The sequence below is a fragment of the Ornithodoros turicata genome, chromosome 2 (genome assembly GCF_037126465.1).
Source record: "Ornithodoros turicata isolate Travis chromosome 2, ASM3712646v1, whole genome shotgun sequence".
NCBI classification, from domain to species: domain Eukaryota; kingdom Metazoa; phylum Arthropoda; class Arachnida; order Ixodida; family Argasidae; genus Ornithodoros; species Ornithodoros turicata.
Genome location: NC_088202.1, coordinates 11,299,638 through 11,323,338, shown reverse-complemented (window position 1 = coordinate 11,323,338; position 23,701 = coordinate 11,299,638). Strand labels below are relative to the sequence as shown.

The window sequence follows — 23,701 nt, the reverse complement described above, 5'->3', positions numbered from 1 at the left end:
GGGGGCGAATGTAGGCCGGGGCTTGGTGCCTCAATACCCACATTACCCCGATTAACTCCCACCGGGGGCTAGCCCCCGTGCTCGTTGCTGGCCTACCTAAGTACTGGTATTTAATATATGTTATAATGATTGATTGTTTTAATGGCTTTCTGTCGCGATACAACAATGCTGAGCGACGCCACAGTTGTATGTCCATGGATTAATTTTGCCACCTGGGGGTTCTTTAACGTGCTCCGCCACCAAGTTGCTGACTTGCTTGGACAGGAATCGAACCCACGAGCTTGGAGTATGGAATATGAAGATTTCGACGGGGATGTTCTAAGAATCGCGCGGTCTGGCTTCACAGATCACGTGCTCGACGCACGCTGTTACGAACCACATAACAAACGCATACATATTCAATAAATACACATTCTCCTGTATCACATGTGCTTATTACATATACGCTGTATGTATATAAAGGATTGATGGATGGAACAAGTGGGGGGTGTTGAGAGAGAGAAAATGCTGCGAAAAAGGTGTACCCACGATTGGAGTTCAGTGTGCATATTATTATTTAATGTTTCAGATCTTACCAGGACAGGGACCCTTGTCTAGTTGTAGCAGAACCGGACTTGCTGCGTGAAGTTTACATCAAGGATTTCTCTTCATTCGTCGACAGAGTGGTAAGATCACACAAAGAATAAGTCAACATACGTAAATTTCAGGAGGACAAAAGATGAATTATAAGACCAAAATTGGGACAAAAAGAAGACACGTTATTCGGTCGTGTTGACCAGACCTGCACCATGCAGAATGCGTTGTCCACTTGCCTGTGCACAATTCAGGACATGGTAGGAAAAAGAGAGACGGAAAGCGTCCTTCTCCCTAACCAATCCGCAGCCCTCGGAGCCTTGCTCGCGGCGGCGCGCGTATGAAAACGCGTGATGTGGTTACCGTACGCGTCCTATAACGCTAGTGACAAAGTGACAAAACGTGGAACCTAGTTAATCCCCATTGCTTAGAGTATCATAACATTAAGAGGGGATACGAGTGAGGCGGCATCTCCGATTCACGATTTTCTCGCGTGTAGATGGCGCCACACGAACATACGGGTCTCAGCCTGGAGCAAGCTGTAACCATTACCCTTAGTACAAATAACTCACTCCTCCGCAGGATTGTGTAGTCCCATAAATACGTGTGACCTCCTTGACTATTGAGACGCAGGGATCTCACGTCATGTTTGGGTTGCCAAGGTCAACACAGCTACAGAAAAAAAGGAAAGAAAGAAGGAGGTCCCAATCGAAAGCCAATTCTTCCCTTTTGTCCCTTTGTGGACTGCATCTGGTGACTTCTTGGTGTTATGCTATCTTAGCTTGTCTGACTTTCTGGACACAGCGCGGAATCCAAATGTTATATTTCGTTGGCCGTTGCTTATTTATATTCATCTGCTGATTTTTCTTTGGCGCTGAGTTCTCACACTAGAACATTTTGCGGACGCATTTTGTATTTATGACGGAATGTTTGTATTTAACTGACTATTCTGTTTTAGTGCATTTACTTTGCGTCTGTGTGCAAGTGAATCTAAATTTATTTGTCGCTACAAACATTAGCCGAATAAGTCCTTCGAAACCTAGACAAGATAAGCCGTGCAGCAGACCTTTGCATTTTGTCTTCTTTCTTTGTTTTTTTCTCGGATAGCGTGGATGTGCAGAGATCCAAGACTGCAGATGCATACTCTAAATAAGGTGGAACTAATGTTTTGATTGATTGATTTGTAAAATAAAAAAATGAAGATGTTAGTCCCGAGCCACTCGGGACTAATGCTTTACATGCTTTTAATTTAATATGTTTTGTTGTGCCATGACGAAATTTCCTTCTTAGTATCCACAGACTTCGAGTGGCTTTCGCACACATATGGATATCCCATTTCAGAACTTTCCCTTTAAATTTGCCGCCAGCAATGAGAAGGGTGCCCAGAAGAAGCACAGACTGTCGGCTGCGGGAACCGGAAAAAATGTTCCCGGAAAAGATGTCCCCGGAAAAAATGTCCCCTCGAGAAACATCCACTTTTGGTACACGTGGAATTTTTGCGAAATCCCCGGTTGCGATATTGCAGGTCTTTGAGTCCTCGGGCTAAAAATAAATTCTAAAATTCCTAACTAAGTGTTTTTACTTGGAAAGCTCGCCCTACTTTCACTTACGATTTCTAGTAGCGAATACACTGCAATCAATTGTCACGTTCGTTGATACAACGTGCACACTTGGCTGGGATATTCTTATTTTGTTTCTTTCTTCTTGTACTAAGAAGTATATCCTGCGTGACGTCGTACTGACTGATGTGAAATCAGAACGCCGGGATTTTGAGACTAGATTTTAGGCCTGCTGACACAGCTATCCTTTCAGGTTTGAGGGAATTAACGTCTCCCTAGTATTTTTCTTCATCAACATCAACATCAACATAAGAGCGGGACGTACTTTTTTCTGTACCAGCTCGCGTGGAGTAGCGGTTTGGATGATCACCTTTCACATCGAGACTGGGAGGTGACACGGGTTCGAACCCTGTCACCAGGTGTGCTCTCTGAGGTTTTCCCTGGGTTTTCCGTCGGACTTTTCTGACGAATATCGACACACTTAGCCCTGAAGTCGGCCCAGGACGCATACTAACCCCCCGTCACCCTCCCTCCTGATGTCCTCTGTCCACGCCTGTACACCGCGTACAGCAACAGTTGCTTCGCGGCGCTAACACGGAAAAACATTTTCTCTGCTAATTAGCAACAATGTGAAGTACGTGTCACGCAAAGTAGTACGCCGTCCAGTTTCAACAAATCAGGCGAGAAGATGTCATTCGGAATGCGCAGGAGCATGTCAAGTTCTGTTTTAGAAAAGCGCAGATCGACGTGCAGGGTGATGTGTAAAAAGGAAAATAAAATGTGAGGGGACAACAAAATTGACAGGCAAAAAATGTATTTCAATATGTCTAGCGGTGTCACATCTCGGGAGCCCCATGACTGTACAGGCCGCTTTGTTGCAAGACACAACGAAGTAAATTCACCAAAACTGACCCACAGCGACTCCCTAGGCAAAGAAATGCTATGTGTGAGTAGTCATTTTAAAATGGAATTTAATACGAATAAATTAAGCGACTCGTTGCATAACCGTAATTAGATACATATACAACATATATTGCAATACAAACATGTACGGTATATGTATATATAGCGCTTACTCTTTTTTCCCTACATGTGCCGGGGGGGGGGGGGTATATGTTTATTCACACAAAAAGGAGATGCCGGCCTTACATGTGCAGCTTCGGGACTACTCAATTATATTCGCTTTTGTAGAAGCATCAATTCGACTTGGAACGCGAACATTGAATTCCATATTTGATTCGGAAATGGAATAGGATATATGATTATACTCGCTTTGGTGCTCAAAAATCCAAACGTTCACACCGTCCTAGTAAAAAATCAACGTCCGAAGTCAACCAGTCCACGCGTACCAAAAGTGAATTTTCCTCAGGGGACATTTCTTCCAGGGAACATTTTTTCCGGGAACAATTTTTCCGCGGGCATTTCTTCCGGGACATTTTTTCCGGGGACATTTCTTCCTGGACCCGCTGGTCGGCTGCTCCCAACGTGAGGCCACTTTCTTCAATATGTGTTGTTCGTCTGATTGTTCCCACTTTTCTGTTCAGCTGTGTTGTTCTAAATGACAAAGGTCTTAAAATAACCAGTGGCCTCCCCTCTTCGGCTGAACAAAGCAAGCAAATAAATAAAAAAGCAGGGGACACTGATTGCCTGCACCGTATGCTCGAATCAAAAGTTACTGAAAAACAGGTGCGTACGACGAACTCCACGGAGCTTTGAACTCCTTTCCAACAAACTCCTTTCCAACAAACGTCTTTCCAACAAATGCCGTCGATCAAACGGCATTCGACCAAACGACGTTCGATGAAATGGGCGGACACCCAGTTTTAGTTTAGTACTAGTAGGATAGACTTGTTGAGAATTAGTACAGGGAATAAATCATTTCACCCAACTCCGCTTTAGATAACGTACTTTCGATCACTTAGGCGGAAAACAAAAAGTAAGAGTAGAGATGACTGTGTTATTGCATGTGTTTATTGTACACGACGACAATCACGTTCGGGTTGCCAAATCTCCTCTAAAATTCATTGAGTGGGTGGTACAAGTCATTCACTGGCAATCACCCACCAGACACTTTCTTTTTGTAAACTGTCCCTAAGAGTCTAGGCAGCTAAGACGCTCAGACTTGCAAATGCAGGTTGCAGTACATCAGTGCCACTAGTGTTCCGTGAATTTTGGGAGCAAGCCTTTTTTTTTCAGAACCTGCCATTTTTTTGGTCAATACACCCAATAAGCACCCTTCTTTTGGGTGTAATATGTGGCACTCCTGTTACACCCATCATTGGGGTGTAGCATTTACACTCATAAGGGTGTGAGTTATCGAACACTCAGTTTACACTGTGGGGTGTAAAAAATTACTGCTGCAGGTGACATTTTTTCCAGGGCACGTTTCTTCAGGGAACATTTTTTCCGGGGACATTTCTTGCGGGGACATTTTTTGGGGAACATTTTTTCCTGGACCCGCCCGAGCCTTGGGACACTTACCAGCAATGATGAGATATTGATCTAAGACATTAATCTAACGACATGTTTGTGTGTGTGACTACTTCACTCTGTAGGCTGAAAACTAAAGAGGCCGAAAACTCGGAAGACCGAACTATCGAAAGCCAGAAGCCACCAAGAAATGAAAAATATATATTCGAAAAGTTACATCTGCTACATAAGGTAGTTCCACAACGCTGTGCTCAGGACAGGTATTGGGAATTAATGTGCTAAATGCTTTTCATGTATTTAAAATAACTTTATATGACCTTGTCCAGCGCATGCCACTTTTTGGCACAATCCCTCGTGTACTGGGGTTGATCTTACGATCTTACAGCTGTGGATAGAGAAAGAGCTTCTTTTGGAAAATTTATTTTAAAAAGTGAATTTCTACGTGGATTCTTTTTCAACGTTTTATTCTTAAATTATTTATTTCGCAGACATCCTCTTGGAATTCCTTATTTTTCATCGTTTATATCATCGTCATCATGTATTTCTCTCTCTCTCTCCTTATTTTTCGGCCTTTCCATAATCCAGTCTTCTACTGTTTGATATTACCGCATTAAAAAAAAAGAAAGAAAACTGTCTTTCAATTTCAACACATCGGGAGAGCGAATGATACACCACTCGGTCTCACTGGGCCTCACTAGAGCCTCACCTCCCCCAACCCTACCGTTCTTTTTACGTGCATGCGATGCGAGACGAATATTGTGTAAGTCCATTAGCAGGCTCTGTAGCAAAGTTTTTCTGGTCTATGCCGCCTATTCTCCCTATTCTCTAGGCCTTCCCATTATTTTGCAACGACCAACCCAACGTGGATCTCTCCAGACAGGTTTCACGACCTCAATTTGGCGCTTCCGCTGCCGGGGAAACCCCTTCTGGGATAGGGTGACAGAACAGTGACTGCATTCCGCGGAACGATATGAAGTTCTCTTGTGACCGGCAATGTGGCGCAACTGTACGATGGCAAGACGGGGCAGTTCACGGAGCCGTACATACCTTAAGTTTTTTCAATATTGTGAACAACTGGAGGCATGGACAGACATGAAATGGACACCTAAATATTTAAGAAAGAATTCCGCGTAAATGCTACTGATTACATTTCACATATGTGCTACAGTAAACGAGCTACGAACTTCCAAAAGCGAGAGACCGAACTTATACATTTTTTGCAGCTTTCGTAAGGTTTTTAAAAACTTCTGAAAAAAAAAATTGCAAATGTGTCCAATGCGAATTGTTTGAAATTCGAAAATCTATCGAACAAGGCCATTTTGGTCCAAATCGGTTCAGTATTAGCTGCAAAAGATCGCATTGTTTCGCCCATAGAGAATACATGGGGCCGCCGGAGGTCGTATCCCCTCTTAAGTGCGTCTTCACTATGCTCAACGGCAAGGTCGAACGGCTATTCCCGCTGTGCTTTACCTATAGGTAAAGCACAGCGGGAATAGCCGTTGAATCATATATGGTTCACCACCCACAAACGAAGAATGTGCGCGGAAACGCGAGCACGGCGTGACGACATCGCTGCTCGTCCTCACTCATGAGGACCCTCATGAAGACGCCTCACCCTCACCTCACGACGATGAGGTGAGGGTGAGTGAGGCCAGAGTAGGCCATCAATGCGTGAGGGTACAACGTATTCCGTGATTATTCTTACGGACGAAGCCGTAAGGCCCTTTGTGAGGAACCTCACGGATGAGGCTGTGAGGCCTTTCGTAAGGAACATGACGGATGACGCCGTGAGGCCTTTCGTGAGGAACCTCAGGGATGAGGCCGTGAGGCTTCTCGCGAGGGATCTAACGGATAAGGCCATGAGGCCTTTCGTGAGGGACCTCATGGATAAGATGATGGGTTCGGGCTCCTCTTTGCTGATGCCAAACACTAACGTTAAACCTCACTGTGACAGTAACAACGGTTACCAAATTTATCCAAGCACAGCACGAAACCCTATAAACAGTTTAATGCCGCGCAGTATAATTTATACCAACTACCGACACAGTAGAGTTCAACGCCGACGTGTCATGTGAACGTGACTGAAAGTTCTTTGGAGGCTCATGTGCCTCCTAGTGACTTGAAGACACGTCAGGCCATGAGGGTATTCACGAGGCGAGGGCTTGTGAGGATGAGGGGTCGTGAGGCCATGAGAGTCCTCATGAGAAGAAGGTACGTGAGGCCATGAGGGCCCTCATGACGTGAGGGCACGTGAGGATGAGGACTCGTGAGACCATGTGGATCCTCACTAGGTGAAAGTACGTGAGGCACCGTGAGGTGAGCACACGTGAGAATAAGGATCCTCATGAGGTGAAGATACGTGAGGTCATAAGGGTTGTTAATAGCCTCATGAGGTGAAGGCATGTGAGGATGAGGATGGTGAGGCCTCTCGGGATCCCGATGCCCTGACGTGAGGTTTGTGAGGGCAAATTTTAAAATGCAATGTGAGGGTGAAGGCGACTGAAGTTTAGTCACTGGTGAGGAAAATTTGGTGACGGTGAGTGAAGCCAATGAAGTCTGTGCTTCGTGAGGTGAAGATGAGTGAGGCCGCAGGAAACTGCCCACCTATGCGTGACGAACTCTTGCCGCCTGGTGGGAAAAGTCACCTCCGCCTTCCGTTTTTCTTCGACTGCGCAGTGCACGATTTTTGGGGGCATAGCGCACATCCCCAACGAATCAGGAGGTCAACTGGAGTTACGCGCAGTTCTCATTTTCTTCCCGCATCTCGCACGGAGAGCATTGACAGCGTCGTTGACTGGAAGGTATGTCGCAGCAGGGACCAAGTTTTTCAACCGGCGAATTTATGAATGAATTAAAATGTCATTGGTGCCTACGTTATAGAGTGCTGAATTAAAATGACCTTTTAGTTCGACATTTGAATAAAATTTGTGAGTATAGATAGGTAAAGTGTAAGATATTGATCGTCATAATGGGGGAAGGGGAAAGGTAAACATTGTTCACCAGAAAAGGATGGGCTATCGCAACGGCGAGTGAGCCCAAGGCTTTTGTTTTTGTGTCTGCGATGTTGATTTCGCAAAAGCTCCTATGTAAAGATGAGAAAAACGTTCACCACAGCCAATAACTGGAATTCGCTGTCGTTCACCAGCCTTTCTGGCGAGGTCTCAGGAGCCCTCGTGTTCGACGAGATCTCGCTATGGAAAGTCGCGGGCGGAGGCGGTATAGCTGGGGTAGCATGCACATAGGTCGGCAGTTTTCGAAAACTTCATTCACCATCACATCATGCCCGGTCGTACCAACAGCCCATAACATCACATCACCATCACAGCCCATCACATAACCCATCATTCAACATCAACATGACAGCTCATCACATCAACATTAAACATCAACGTCACAGCCCATCATAGCACACCACATCGTTCAGCATCACAGTATACCCCACCATTCGATATCACAGCCCATAACAGCATTACCCACCATTCAGCATCACAGTTAATCACATCATTATCCATTATTCCACATCACAGCCAATCACATCATAGGCCAGAATTCAAATTCAGAGCGCATTCCCAATCAAACTTCATTTAGAATGGGCTCAGGTGCTACATTCCAGAGATCAATTATGAGGTAGAGGGCGGGGCATACTGTTGGGTAATACTGCAGTTTAAAGGGGCGGTGCACACGCTTTTAGAAATTTAACTCAACTCCTTCTACATGAGCAGCGGAGCAACGTGATTGGAATTGTTGTTTACGCATTGGTGTTAACGTTGCAACCACCAGCATCATGCAGTTTAAATGGGCAGTGCACACGCTTTTGAGAATTATATTTAATTTTCAGCGGAGACACAGTGGATCAATGTGATTTGAATTCCCATTTACGCTTTAATACCAATGGTACAACTACTGCATGTTACATACCGCAGTTTAAAGGGGCTGTTTACAGACTCTAAGGAATTGTACTTATCTTCTACAGGAAGCAGTGTGGAGCAATATGATTTGAATTACTGTTTTCAACGTTGGCGCCAGTGGTGCAACCACTGTATTTTGCATTTGATAGGTTAAAGCGGAGTGCGCACGTTTTTAGGAATTTTATTTAACTTATACAGAAGCACAGCAGAGCACCGTAATTTGGATAACTGTTCACCGCTTTTGTTGCATATTGCAGTTGCATATTGCGGCTTAAAGGGGCGGTGCACAATCTCTTAGGAATTTTATTCAACTACTACCACAATGTAATTTGAATCACTGTTTACCGCTTTGGTGCCGATGGCGCCACCACTCGCATATTGCAGTTTGAAGTGCCCGTCCGGACTCGGAAAACAGCGTTTATTTTATTTTGTTGAGAAAAGTAGGTGCCTCAAGGAGTCCATATGCGAAATTTCAATCCTCTCTACGAAAGCCGTGCATTTCTGTCAATTTTCGAAGATCTGCTGAGCCTCCACAAGTTTCGATGACGCAAGGAACGGGTGACGTAATCATAAGCCCACAAATTGCAATGACAAATGATACAAATTATGTCATGTTCTGGAGAGGGCACTCGTCTCCTAGCAACGACGCCGGCGTGTAGGAGGGTCACGTGGTGGAGAAGTCACGTGACGCTGATGGAAAGAGGGGAAAATGCGAGAGATGGCTTCTCCCAGCTTGTGTTTTCTCCAAGGTCGGAGCGATCGGTTGGGTATGTAACGTGTGGCTCCGCTAACGGAACGCAACAAGCGCCCCCCGGAAGATGCGAAGGGCAACAGCGTTGAAAATGGTTAAAAATTGGGCTGTTCGGTATTTCATACTTTCAAAGCGATAAAACCCCCGTTCCGGAAAGCAAATAAAAGGATGACACAACACACGGCACAGACTGACGAACAAGGAAGGTTTCTCGGCACGGGGGTTTTGTCGCTTTTAAAGCCACGACGTTGCCAGATAAGAGCTGTACGCTCCGTCGGAGCATAACATGACGTCACAGTTCTCAAAAATAAAAATTAAATTTCTCTAGCTTTCGTGTCACGTAGACCTAAAATATTTCGCAGGAATGCAAGTGCGACAAGGAGATTTCAGTAACATAACTTTGGTAGGATTCTCAAGACACGAGATTTAGTCCGTAGTGGCACTTTAAAGGGACTGTCAAGACCCTTCTACGAATTTTATTGAAAGTGGGACTGCGCAACAAAATCACTACAAAGGTTGTTGTATACCCGAAACCGTTGGGATGTGAGGAGCATGTCTACGAAATATCTCGTTCCAAAACTGCACAGATTTTATTCAAACGAATTTATTACGAATCGAGTGTTCCACCTCTGTGAAGCAAGGGGGCACTGAAAGCAACACACTGCTGACATCATCCGGCAAGTGGCGCAAGGGAGAAGGCACTTTTCGACGACACTGCTGGGTGACGTCGCACTATAACATGGAGCTCTGTTTTCTGCTCTTCGCATTTTGGTTTCGGTCCGCTATTGTCATCATTTACGAATTAATTACTCATGGAAAATGAATGCGAATGTTGTAATCAGTATCATGGAGTGGTTGGTGTTCGGTGTGATGCGCACCTAATTTTTTTCGAATCTTTTCGAAGTCCCCCTTTAACTTCTGCCTGAAGCACAGCAGAGCAATACAACTTTATATACTGCACATGGCTTGGGGACCAATGATACAGCCACGCCCATATTGCAGTTTAAAGGGGCGGCGAACACGACTTTAGGAACGTTACTTAATTTCTACGAAAACCACAATTGTGTAATGTAATTTGAATTACTGTCTACCACACTGAACCTAGTGGTGTAGCCATTTGATGTGGCATATTTGAGTTTAAAGGGGCGTTGCACATAGTTTTATGAATGGCGTTTAACTACTTCCAGAGGCACAGTCAAGCAGTGGAAGTTGATTTACTATTGACGCTACGTCGGCAGAAGAGTCTTTTAAAACGAAAGAAACATTTTCAATCATGATGCCAAAGAAAGATTATCAACGACTTATACCTATTCCATTCTACTGGTATCGCAATAGAGGCCACAACAAAATTCGGAATAGGGCAGAAGCAGAGCCCTTGAAAACGGACGAAATATCTTTAACCATGCTGCAAAAGCCACATTACGAACGACTTATGTCACGTCATTTCACTGGAATATAGAGACGAACACCAATTTAAAAAAGGCGGCAGCTTTAAAACTAGTAAAATCACCTTTAATCATGGTGCCAAAAACATTTTTAGAGTAGAGGAAGGAGCCCCAGAGAGGCGTCGTTTTCTGGTAACCGCAGGACCACTGCCTTGAATACCGATTAAGAAGCTTCTCTCTTGTTTTCAGAATCCGTGTCGAGGCAGCATGAGGTGGTGGCGCCCGCTCCTGTAAGAGCGGTAAAGCCGTGAGTCGCTTCCCAAGAAGCAGATGAGACGGAGACAAGGCTCGATGATCATTGTGGTCCTCTGACAGCTGCGTAAGCGTCTTGAGTATACAATGGCCTCGATGACTGTCAATACAGTTTGTAACTGCTGGAAATTAAGCTCACTACGACGTAGCGTTCTTCTTAAGGATTCCTTCACTGAGCGAACCATTCGCTCCCAAAATGCATCACGTTCGACGATGAACTCCTATGAAATTCGACGTTGGGCGCATATTCCTGCACAGCATGAAACTGGGAGGATATCGTGGCAGGAAGCTCCTTTGCCGCCTTCTTAAAATTCAGGAAATTGTCAGAGTAAACCTTGCTTGGTAGGCCCCGCCACGATAGAATCTTTTGAAGGCCATGAGAAGGTCAAGAGAAGGCCACGAGAAGGCCAGAGGCTACAACTGATCGGTGAGCAACTCTATGTGTACGACTCTGGTCACGGTACATGTATATAATGCAACATATACGAGGGTGATTCCATAAGTTTCCGGTCCGACCAACTTTTAATAGTCATAGAGACGAAATTATCACTTTTCGACATAGTCACCCTTAAATTCGATGCACTTTTGACACCTTTCAACCAGCATTCTTATACCCTTGAAAAAATTGTCCGAAGTTTTGTCCGCAAAATGCTGGAAAACTGCCTCTTGCACCTCACTATCGTTTTGAAATCTCCGTCCTCTGAGATCCCTCTTCAAGTTTGAGAACAGGAAGTAGTCCCTCGGTGCCAAGTCTGGACTGTAGGGTTGGTGGTGGATTTCTTCGAGGCCGCACTCCTTCAGTGCTGCCTTGGCAACAGAAGCCGTGTGGACAGGGGCATTGTCCTGGAGCAACCGGACACCTCGACTCAACCTGCCGCGCCTCTTTTCCTTGATGGCGTCTCGCAGTCGGTGCAGGAGTGAAGCATAATAAGTCGCATTCACTGTGGTGTTCCTCTCTTTAAAGTCGATGAGGAGGATCCCGTGACAATCCCAAAATATGGTTGCCATGATCTTCTTTGTGGATTGTGTGACCTTGGCTTTTCTTGGGGGTGCTTCTCCTCGTTTGCGCCATTCCATCGACTCCTTTTTCGAAAGGGGATCATAGTAGAACACCATAGTCTCATCCCCTGTGACAATTGACTTCAATATTTCTTCTTCGTTCTCTTGACAGAGCTCCAAAAACTCTTTGGCACAGACGACGCGCTGTTGCTTTTGAACTGACGAGAGAAGTCGTGGCACCCATCTCGCACTGACCTTTTCATGTGAATGCCCTCGCCGATAATGCGAAAAACGGTTGTTTTGGAAAGCCCCAGCCTTTCTGAGATTTCCTTCACCTTCTGACGCCTGTCGCTCAGCACTTCCTCCTCGACAAGAGACAAATTTTCTTGTGTCACCACTTCCACTGGACTTCCACCACTTCCATCGCGTGGATCATCTTCAATGGACTCTCGCCGCAGTCGAAACTGCTTAGCCCAGTCTTTTACCGTTGTGTACGACGGAGAGGCTTCCCTGTACACGTTGTCCAGTCGCGCTTTAATTTCTTTAGGGGGAAGTCCCTCTTTTTTCAAGAATTTTATCACAGCGCGGTACTCGATTTTTTCATTTTAACTGAAGAGTGCACCCTGGCTGTTTGAAATGCCGCTCTCCAACCGACAAAAGCATGGGGAGGGTTGAGGGTGGTGCTCCGGCCCTTCAACAGATGGCGCCACGCGTCCTTAATCGCATTTTCAAATTCGCGCGCATTTTCTACCTCGGGCCGGAAACTTATGGAACCACCCTCGTACATACGGGCCCTAAGGGCCCCGTAAGGGATAGCGTATCGTTCTACACAGTACGCACACCGCTAAGCTATCTTTTTATGGAGCAAACTGCACGGAAGCGAAGAACGCGGGATGAAAGACACACAGTGCCCTCGTCAAGATGCAGGTGTCCTATTTATACCTTTTCATCTTTACGGTTTCTCCTTTCATTCATTTCCTTTGTGGGAGTAGCAGAATTCGTCAGTTGACGAGTTCAGTATCTTCCGTTTTTCTTTTCTTTTCTATAATCAAACTCAAACTCAAGCTTCACCACCAACGCGTCCAAATATCCACTTTAGCTTTCTTTCTATGTATATGGAGTGGGCACAACTACCAACGCTATCCCTTACGCACGCAAAGGCGATAACGTACGATCACGGTCCTTCAGTACTCTTTCTGGTCAGGAAACTCCACTTGAATACAGTAGACCAGATCACTTAGGGACAATTGCTCCCGCTTGGGGTGATCGCGTCGTTCGGGTGGAGACATCCTCGTGGAGCAGACGACGTTCCCGCAGCACTGCGTGTTTTCAGGGAATATTCGATGGGCTACTTTTTCAAGTTAATTTCGTGTTCATAACAGAAACAAATAATTCTCGAAGAGATTCATGATTTCAGCCGGCACATTTCACTTCAGTGAACGTAAATTTGCAGATTTGGCGCGTATATTGCAACTTTCGTTGTTGTCTTTCTTTGACAATCCAGTGATATATTGTCAGTTAACGACGCTTTCCGTATAGTTATTGCGTGAAGGCGAAACTTTCCAATCGCGTGACTTTCTTGTTTTCCTCGTAGCAGTTTGTTGTAACTTGAACAGAGATAAAATTACGTGGCAATTCCCCAAGCAGCACAATGCACTGAAAGACAAGCGCAATAGGGGTGGACGGTTAGCTGGACGGCCTTGAACAGACTCGTGAAACTAAAGAACATTGATAAGACGCATACCGTCCACCCCTATTGCACTCGACTTTCGGTACATTGTGCTGCTTGGATCTATTTCAGCGCAGATAGATCAGACTTCAGAAGAAGTACGTATAGAAATCCTGTATTTTAATCATCTAAATGATCTCTGGCGGTATGAGAGGCGGGGGATACACATGCTATAAATCGTATGACTCGATTGTTTTCGGCAAGGAACTATGCTTATATTGTTTTTTCTATGTGGTGTAGTGCCATGCATAAGGTTTAACGTATCGTAGAGAGCAATTTTTACACACTTTGGGAAGAGATGATGGGAAAACTCATTGTGAGAGATCACAAGAAAACCAGCAGGCACAATGATTGGTGCCTCCTGAGTTTAGTTTGGACGAATACTCTGTAGTTACGGAGGAAACGATATGTTTCTTTGCCGATCCCAACAGGACTCAAGTCGGGTTATTAAATTAACACGGTAGAATTTCATCTTGCTGAAGTGTGTCATGATGGCGCTTTCCAACTATAGAATTTGGCTGACAAGATTCACATATCAAATTCAGCGGCTACACTATCATCGCATTGTAGATAGCCTCGGCATATGAGTCAGATCAGTTCCAGGACATTTTACTGAACAAACTATTTAAAATTGTGGAATTGAGTTTTATCTGGGAGGTCAGGAGGAAATTTTGAGATTGCCGAAAAACTACATTTACGAGAACAACGCGGTGGTATCTGGCAACAAAAAAAAACAAACAAAAAAAACAGAGATAAGCAGGAGGAAGGAGAGAAAATCTCTTGTCTTAGCCTTTCTCTTCAAATTCAGGATGAAGACAAGGAAACTATATATGTTTAGCACTATACAGTGCCCTGAATGGGCTCTAGAGTGTGTAGTTTATGGTCCGCAGAAGCTTTTCACGCATTGCTGAAGCGTTGCAGCAAGACACAAAGAAAAATGAATAGATAAAAAGAGAACCCCCCCCCCCCACACACACACACTGCCTGCTTCCGGTGCAGCAAAAACTAATAGGTATGAGCGGGCTTCGTTTACTAAGCCTGGCATTACATATTTCCCCCCAAGTTGTTCCCTAAGACATGTTATTGAATGGATATCATATTGAATGATATATCTTTGAAAATTTTGCGGTTCCTAGTGTTTGATGCTACATACGTCACACAGTGATCAACTTGAAGGAGCACAACAAACCACGCTCATCGCAGTACATCTGCAATAAGTCTATTAGCGAATGTTTTCTGTTTATTCCCGTAGACCAAGTCATCTCTGTTTTTTAGACAAAGAAAAAGTACTTTCATTCAATCCTCGTCAAGTTAGGGCTCCCCTTCCTGAAGAACAGATAGCCATCACGAAATGCTGCACGCTCGAATCAGGCGAAGTCTCCTTTATATGTGTGGATCATTCTTACATACGAACAGAGTGCCAAGACTGCAATAAACTTCAAAGATATTTAAAGAAAGAACCTCTTCTTACGCACTCAAAACGCAAGCACAAAGAAAGCAAGAATGTACACTTCCAAACACCCATAGAAACACTATGCAAGCCATACGCGCCTGCACCGGCGGACAAGAAAGTCACCCAACTCTATCAACTCTGGGTGTACGGCTCTGGTCACGGTACATGTAAGTAATGCAACATATACGTAAGGGATTGCGTGTCATCCTACGCACACCGCTAAGCTATCTTTTTATGGAGCAAAGTGCACGGAGACGACGAGTGCTGGGTGAAAGACACACAGTGCCCTCGCCAAGATCCAAGCGTACCAACGCTTCCAAATATCCACTTTAGCTTTCTTTTTATGTATGTCGTGTGTGCGCAAATACCAACGTTATCCCTTACGTACGCAAAGGCGATAACCTACGATGTACTAAAACTATATATTCTGGAATGAGGTTCGCGAAGATGACGTCATGTGCAACCTTTGAGCGCCTTTGAGCCACGTGACTCGGGAAAACATGGGGATGCGTTACCAAAGGAAGCAGATCACGCGAAAATATGAAGGCGCCTTTGGCGCTCTGCGCTTGCTCGGTCACTCACCCCTCTCCTTTGGTCCAAAGAAAAATGAGGGCGCACGTCACTCGACACCCGACGTGACGTCACAGATGAGACTGACGTCATGCGACCGCACCAATCTACCGACTGGCGCTCGCTCAGCGTGTCCTCATTTAGTACTGGTACAGCGCATTCTGCATGCAAGTACATTGAGCGGAAAGTGAAAAAAAAAAAAAAAAAAAAGAAGTGGTTCTGAATTGCTCTAGTATTTTCTACATGCATCACTGTGACTTTTTCGACTCGACAGCTATTTTTTGTGTCGTATATTTCGTAATTGATTAGTACAGTTTAGTCGAGGGTTAAAGGACAGGAAAGTGAATTATATGATTGTCGTGAACGTCAACCGATAACGTTTTCTTCCATCTTGTCAGCATCTTCGAGCTGACGAACCCCTTTGGGACCGTTCCCTTCTTTTAATCCACGGCGAGGATTGGAAGCACATCAGAAGTATTTTCAGTACTGCGTTCACGACGACGAGGCTCAAAGCGGTACGTATATATACCTAGTCTGTCCTCTAATATCCTTTAACACACAGCGCGCCTCTACCATAAGTACCATAAGTTCCAAGCACCACCCCGCACACTTTTGTTTTCACGCTCATGTCTTACATATGGATTTCAATTACGCTAGGGACCGAACTTTTGGTTATGATCAATTTTCAGTCTTACGTACAATTACAAGATAGGAAAGTACAAACAGAATTATGGTTCCGTCATTTAATAATTTGCAGTTGATTTATACCCATGGGAAGGCAGGCGATATGCCTGGCGACATGCTGCACGTACCGCAGGGCTGGGTTGCCGATAATTTGGGTTTAGAGTTCTTTCGAAGTTAGCAGGAAATCTCCGTCACAGGGTATTCATTGTTTAAGCCCCCTCCCCAACACACACAAGCATACACATTGCTGCCACCTTCGGAAGGGATCGAAACTTGACCTCAGTCAGCAAGAATCTTACGCTCAGCAAGCCAACATGTCCCGGTCTATCGGGGCCGTCAGGTCACATTTATTCGCCTCCTGTTTTGCTAGCCAGTGCTACAGACCGACATCATGGCCAGTGCCGTCTATATATTAGCAACGAGTAATCACTTCCATAGCATTTCAACAAACCGGCAGCGCCGTGTATCAGTAAAGTAAAGCTGCTGGCTGAGGCAATGGCACATAGAGTGTAGCAATGTATCACATGTAGTAATAGGCAATGCGCACGTATTACACCAAAGGTAAACTGGACAGATTACGCTTAGTGCGCGATCACCGAGCGTTGACAGGCATCGACACCATTGACACAAGATGCTAACGAAGGCAAACTGCCTGTGTAGACTACACGGGAGAACACAAAATTCGTGCATGCGCGACGGAGCACTGGAACTACCAACACCGGTGGAGTCGGTAGCCCGTGGAAACCCGTTGCTACAGGTCGTAAATTGGCTATACGGCTGCACTGGGTTCGATGGATTCGCAAGTATGCGTAAACCCAAATACACAGTCTCCCTTTGCCAAACCTGGTGGCCACATTTGGTGCAGGTGCGGGTCGCCTCCTTGCAGTCCCGGTGTACCTACCCCGAGAAGGTACCGCCAGACCTCGTAGGATGTCCCCAGGATATAATTATTCCCAACTAGCGCCCTCCTCGCCATCACCACGTCATCGATCCCCTTCTCCGTATCCGGGACGATCACCGTCGAGGCGGCCTCCTCGACCTCGGAGTCCACCGCGGCCGGAAAACCAGTAGCCGCAGTCCGACGAGGGCGGACTGCGAACCCTGCTCTCGACGAACCACCCCCATCCTTCCCTCGAAACCTGATTCCCGTATTTGTTGATTCCCACGTTGTTGCTGCTTTGATAGACACCGGTGCCGCAATGTCTGTTGTTAATGCCGATTTTTGTTCGCGCCCAAAACAAAGTGACGACTGCTTACGACGGACGCCGCCTTAAGCATGCTTGCGGGACTGTAATTTCTCCACTTGCCAGTTGTACAGCACGGGTTACTATCCGAGACGTTACTTACCTAGTTGAATTTCTTCTCTTGTCGTCTTGCTGCCACGAAGTAACCTTAGGCTGGGACTTCCTGCGTGACAATCTCGCGGTCATGGACTGTGCTCGTGAAGAGGTACTTCGCAGTGCAGTGCCGTGCTTTGACTCCGAGTCCAACGTCACGCCTTCTCGCAAGCTGTCTGTTTGTGCTGCCCTCCATCCTGCCTCCCGCCTCTTACTCCGAAACTGTACCCGTCTTACCGCGCATCGCACTGCATCCTTGTGTCGCCCAACATTCACGCACCAGCTTCCAAAGGGCTTGCTGCTCCATCCTGTCTCACGTCACTCACAGATGACCAAGCATATGTACCCATAACTAATTCCGCTAACGTGTCTGCACTCCTACCCGCTGGATTCGTCGTCTCCACTACCGAGGACTGTGACCATCTCGACATCCTTGCTCCCCTCAACGTTACGCCGGGGCCCGCTTGTTTACACACGACTGTTGATTCTACTGACCTGACCACGATGATCGCTTCAACTCTTTCCTCTGATGACTGCGTGTCCCTCACTTCACTTTTAACGACGTATTCCCATACTCCTCGATCTCGAAAAACCACCATTGTGAGTCCCAAAACCAGTGCATCACCGCATCGACACCGGCGCCTCCCCTCCCGTTCGTCAGCGCCCGTACGGAGTTTCCGCACCAGAATGCGCGACCATCGAGATGGAGGTGTCAGACATGCTTTCTCGGGGCATTATTCAACCCTAATCCAGCCCTTGGGGGTCGCCTGTTGTCTCAGTTACAGAAAAGGACGGCAGCATACGGTTCTGCGTTGTTTACTGACGTCTGAACAAGATCGCACGTCGCGATGTCTACCCAATGCCCGGGATTGATGATGCGTTGGATGCCCCCCCATTATGCCAATTTCTTTTCTTCTCTGGACTTGCATTCTGGTTACTGGCAAATTACTATGGAGGACGATGATGTCAAAAAAACGGCATTCACTGCACCGGATGAATTATATGAATTTAAAGTGATGCCCTTCGGACTCACCAACGCACCTGCTACTTTCGAGCGTCTCACGGATATTGTGCCGCGTGGCCTTCGGTGGCATGTTTGCCTTTGCTATTTGGATGATGTCATCGTGTACTACAAGACTTTTCCTCAACATTTGGAGCGGCTTCGTGCCGTTTTCGACTGCTTCGCTGCTGCTGGCCTTCAGTTAAATCACAAGAAGTGCCACATTGGCTACTGGCAGATTAAAGTTTTGGACCACATCGTTTGGGTTCAAGGCATCTGTCCCGACCCCGCTCCCCACTCCAACAAACATCGGAGATTTGCGCAGCTTCATTGACCTCTGTTCGTACTTTCGATGCTTTATAAGAGGTTTCGCAGATACTGCTGCGCCCCTAACCACCCTCTTGACAAAAGATGCCGAATACTCTTGGACCCCTTCGTGCGCTGCCGCTTTTCATCGACTCAAATCCCTCCTGACTTCTGCTCCAGTCTTTCAGCACTTTGGCCCTTCCGTACCTACAGTCCGTACAATTAGTCTCCCGACGGCGCTCGACTCCTTCTGGCCGCGGCTCCCAGCGTTCGCCAAGAAATACTACGTTCCCTCCATGATGACGTGACGGCTAGTCATCTCGGTTTTTTGAAGACATAAGACCGTGTCCGCAAGCGCTACTTTTGGCCTCGGAGTATAGTAATGTTCACCGGTATGTCGACGCCTGCCTCGTATGTCAGCGACTAAAGCCTTCCTCTCCGCCGCACACAGGCCATCTTCAACCCTTAACCCCACCCCAGCACCCGTTTGAACTCAACGGGATCGAGCTTTTCGGTCCACTACCTTTAACGCCTTCCGCCAATCGATGGGTTATTGTCACTATAGACCATGCCACTCGGTATGTGGAATCCGCCGCCCTTGCCTCCGGGCCGCCAGAAAAAATTGCCCGCTTCTTCATCAACTACATTCTTCTACGCCACGATGCCCCACGGGTTATCATCAGCGACCGTGGCCGTTCTTTCTTGGCGGCCCTGCTTCAGGAGATATTCCGGGCTTGCTCTGTGGTGCACACTCCCAATTCTGCCTACCATCCTCAGAAGAATGGACTTACATAGCGCTTAAACCACACCCTCGCGGATATGCTGGCTTGTTACGTGTCTGCCACTCACATCAACTGGGTCGCCATCCTCCCCTACATCACGTTTGTATACAACTCTGCAGTGCAAGACACGAAGGGCTTCAGCCCTTTCTGTCTTGTTTATGACGGCGAGCCCTTGTGCACTATCGACACTATTTTCCCTTACACCCCGCAAACCGATCACAACCCACCCTTGACCTACGCTACTTCTCGTACTGAGAAATGCCGACAACTGGCCCGTTTCCGTACTTTTCACTACCAAGCGCTCCCCAAGCATCGCTACGATGAGTGCCAGCGGCACGTTGAGTTTCGTGTCGGCGATAAAGTATGGCTCTGTGCTCCCATTCGCCATCGTGATCATCGTATCCCGCACGCTCGCTCGCTCCCGTTTCTTCAAGTTCCAGCACCAACCCCAATAATGCCGCCAGGACACCTCTACTTCTCTGTAAAATGGGTCTTCTCCAGTCGCCCAAATGCTCCACTTGTGCTGTTGAAGCTGATGTGCCTCACCTTCTCCTCGACTGTCACAGATTCGACACCCCTCGAGCCACGCTGAGACGACGCCTACTCGAGCTGCGGTGCACGGACTTTTCTATGGCCAGTCTGCTCGGCCCAGTACGAGATCACACACAGCGGTCTGTGACCAAAGCAGTTCTGACTTTCTTGGGAGATTCAGGCCTTATCAACAGCCTGTGAACTCAGTCGTGCAATCTCATTCTTGTGTGCCCCACTCTCACCCTCAACGCATTAACCTCATGCTTTCCTTTTAAAGTCATCTTCTGTGATCCATCTCATCATTCTTTCACCGTTTGTTAGTCATATTTTTTTGTCATCTGTCTTTAATCTACCTCATCTTTCTTCCATCATTTGTTAGTTTTTCCTTATTTCCTAATTCATTTTCTTTTTATTTATTTCTTATTCCTTCCTATTTCTTTCTTTCTTTAATTCTTGTCTTTTCTTTTTATTTATTTATTATTTATTATTTCTGGAATAGCAAGCCGACGTCTCGTTTGACTGACCTTTCCCCCGTTTTTTTTCTTCTTCCTTTTCGTCTAATAAATATATCCCCCCCCCAAATAAACAGTCCCCTTTGCCTGTTTCCTTGCCACACTACGTTGGCTTGAAGTACGTAGATATTGAATTTCATGGCTTCACATGTCGGGTACGCGAAGGGATTACGTTGGCAGCTATCCAGACGCGAGATGTATCCACAAGACTCTGTGCTGCTCGGGCGAACTTATGCTGCCCATAGCTTTCGAACATGGGCAACATAGGCGAAGATTGTGCCCATGTACGATTACGACAACTTTGTTTACGATTCCCACTGCTGTCTCAAAGAACAAAAAGCGAACGCGAAATGATTTCTGCCACTCACGAGCCTTCGCTCGCTCAGAATGGTCACCGAAGAAGAAAATGTGCCCTTTAGAAAATGCTGATTTTTAAAGCAATGGAGCCATCATAACCCAATACGGCTAATGACGGTGATATTCTGCAACCAGGACGAAGGCTGCTTCGCAATGTGTTTGCAAAATGTCTCGCGAAAACTTCGGCGTAGCTGTCTATGTACTAACGAGGCACTGTACACCGTCCGTCTGCGGTATCCTTTTCCTCCACAATAATCTTTGGCAGTGAACAAAGGGTGCAAGCGTGTGAGGTTCAGGGAGGTACGATTTTTTGACTGTTCGCCCTTTAAGCTGTAAAGGATTTCGCCAATGCTGACCTGCGGGCGCGGTCTTTCTGTATCTGGTCTGGGTCGGCATTGGGCACTCTTCTCAGTTTGCCCGCCTGGCCGGGCTTGGGTTATTTTTTAGGGGTGCTGGAGGAGCTGGGCTGAGCAGAAACATGGCGGCCCGTGTCGGTCTTCTGCCTATCTAGCGGCCATGTCATCGTGCTGTCAGGATCGTGCGCTCCGGGAACAGTTGTTTTCTGAGAAAACACAGAAAAACACACAGGCATCAATACGTGTAACGAGATTCGAAATGGGTCACCTCTAAACACGAAGTAGATACGCCCAAAAGGTAAGGTACAGGCACAACGTCATGACGCACGCTCAGCTTTACGAATATAGACACAGAGCTATGTGAGATTCTCGACGTGTAATCCCACAATGCATTACATTCGCCGTAACGTATTTTGGAGGTACTATGGTGATGGAAGGTCTGGGAACCTGCAGTCTACTGTCATCCTTCAGCGCGAAATCTGCCTCATGCAACTGTGAGTGCGAGGTCAACATAGTTGAGGTGCGACCGAAAATACGCTAATTGCATTTTGCCTATTGACGACGTGCAGGCCCCGCTCTCATTCCCTGTGTTTACTCTGTATTGATGCATTTTTTTACCACCACCGAACTGGCATTGTGTTGTGTTGTATGTGTTGTGAGTTGAGGTTGTGTATTGATGATTTTTCTTCTTGGTTTTCAATTCAGTCGCCCAATATTCACAATATCAAGTTACGCGATACAATGCACTCGAGAGGGAGGCACACATTGGTCACCTGTATTTGAACTCGGTAGACAACGTTTCTCTGGGGGACTTCAGGAAGTATCAATGGCTTGCGATGATAGGCTCATTAAATTATAGATGGGAAAGTTGCAAAACCCAATCAATGTTATACATAATATATATAAATATTTAATAATAGGAAAAAATAGCCGGAGCTCTTTGGCTGCACGTATAGCATATGTCTAACTCAAACATCGCCATGCCAGTACTGGACAGCTGTTTCGGCCTTCTTGAGCCTCATCAGCAGTACGCAGGCAGGCAACGTTTGAGTGGATGGCGTCAGAAGGTCACGTAACACGTGATTCCTCCCGTCAGGGTGAGATAACTCACTCACTGAAAGCCCAGTGCAAAGCCAGTGAAGTATAATAGGAACAAAATAGCCGAAGGCCGAAACAGCCGAAAGAACGCCGAAACAGCTGTCCAGTACTGGCATGGCGACGTTTGAGTTACACACATATGCTATACGTGCAGCCAAAGAGCTCTGGCTATTTTTTTTTTCTATTATACTTCACTGGCTTTGCACTGGGCTTTCAGTGAGTGAGTTATCTCACCCTGACGGGAGGAATCACGTGTTACGTGACCTTCTGACGCCATCCACTCAAACGTTGCCTGCCTGCGTACTGCTGATGAGGCTCAAGAAGGCCGAAACAGCTGTCCAGTACTGGCATGGCGATGTTTGAGTTACAGACATAAATATATAATATATATACATAATATAACAAATGTTTATTTTAAGTCTTTCTTTTATAGTGCAGGAAGTCGTGCACGTAATCAAACATATGGTTTTCCCAATGCTATTCTAGGAAATAACACTGACCTATTTCTTGAAATATTCAGATGGTACCCAAGGTTGTCCGTGTCAGCAGCCGGTCAGCCGATGCATTGCTGGAGCACGCTACTAACAAGGAGCCAGTGGACATGCACGGGTATGTTGGAACTTTATCTTCGGTTAGCAGGTCCTACACATGAAAGGTGGTCTCTATATGGCCCAGATGTCAATATAAGTTCCAAGAAACGGTTCACACTCGGCGTGGTACGGTTTACGTGACGCTGACCTCGCGTAGCCTACTAAGGCCCGGTTTCACAAACACTGGTTAACCTTAAACTGAGATCAGGGGTTGCTAAAACTTGAAGTTCAGACTCAAATATTTCTCGCAAACATTAGTTGGTGACATAACTTCGATGACAATAACTCCCTTTAGCGAAGCAGAGTGAAACGTTAAATTTAAGTTAAGGGGCTGTTGATCTCGGTTCAAATGTCAGTGGAACCGCATTGGTGGTTCAAACCGTTGGTGGTTCAAATTGGCGTCGGGGGAACCGCATTGTGATTCAAATGGCACACGCATCGTGGCAGCACATAGCTACATTGAAAAGCGGAGTATATGT

At 46.3% G+C, this 23,701-nt stretch overlaps 1 protein-coding gene across 2 annotated transcripts in view; it reads left to right on the top strand.

Annotated features, from left to right (window-relative positions):
- LOC135385197 (cytochrome P450 3A6-like) overlaps positions 1-23,701 on the top strand; it is a 104,971-nt gene that overhangs the window by 17,299 nt on the left and 63,971 nt on the right. For both annotated transcript variants that reach the window (XM_064614390.1, XM_064614389.1), the window contains exons 5-7: positions 569-665; positions 16,068-16,184; positions 23,153-23,241. In XM_064614390.1, coding sequence (XP_064470460.1) covers positions 569-665; positions 16,068-16,184; positions 23,153-23,241 — 303 coding nt within the window. The remainder of the gene's footprint in view (positions 1-568; positions 666-16,067; positions 16,185-23,152; positions 23,242-23,701) is intronic.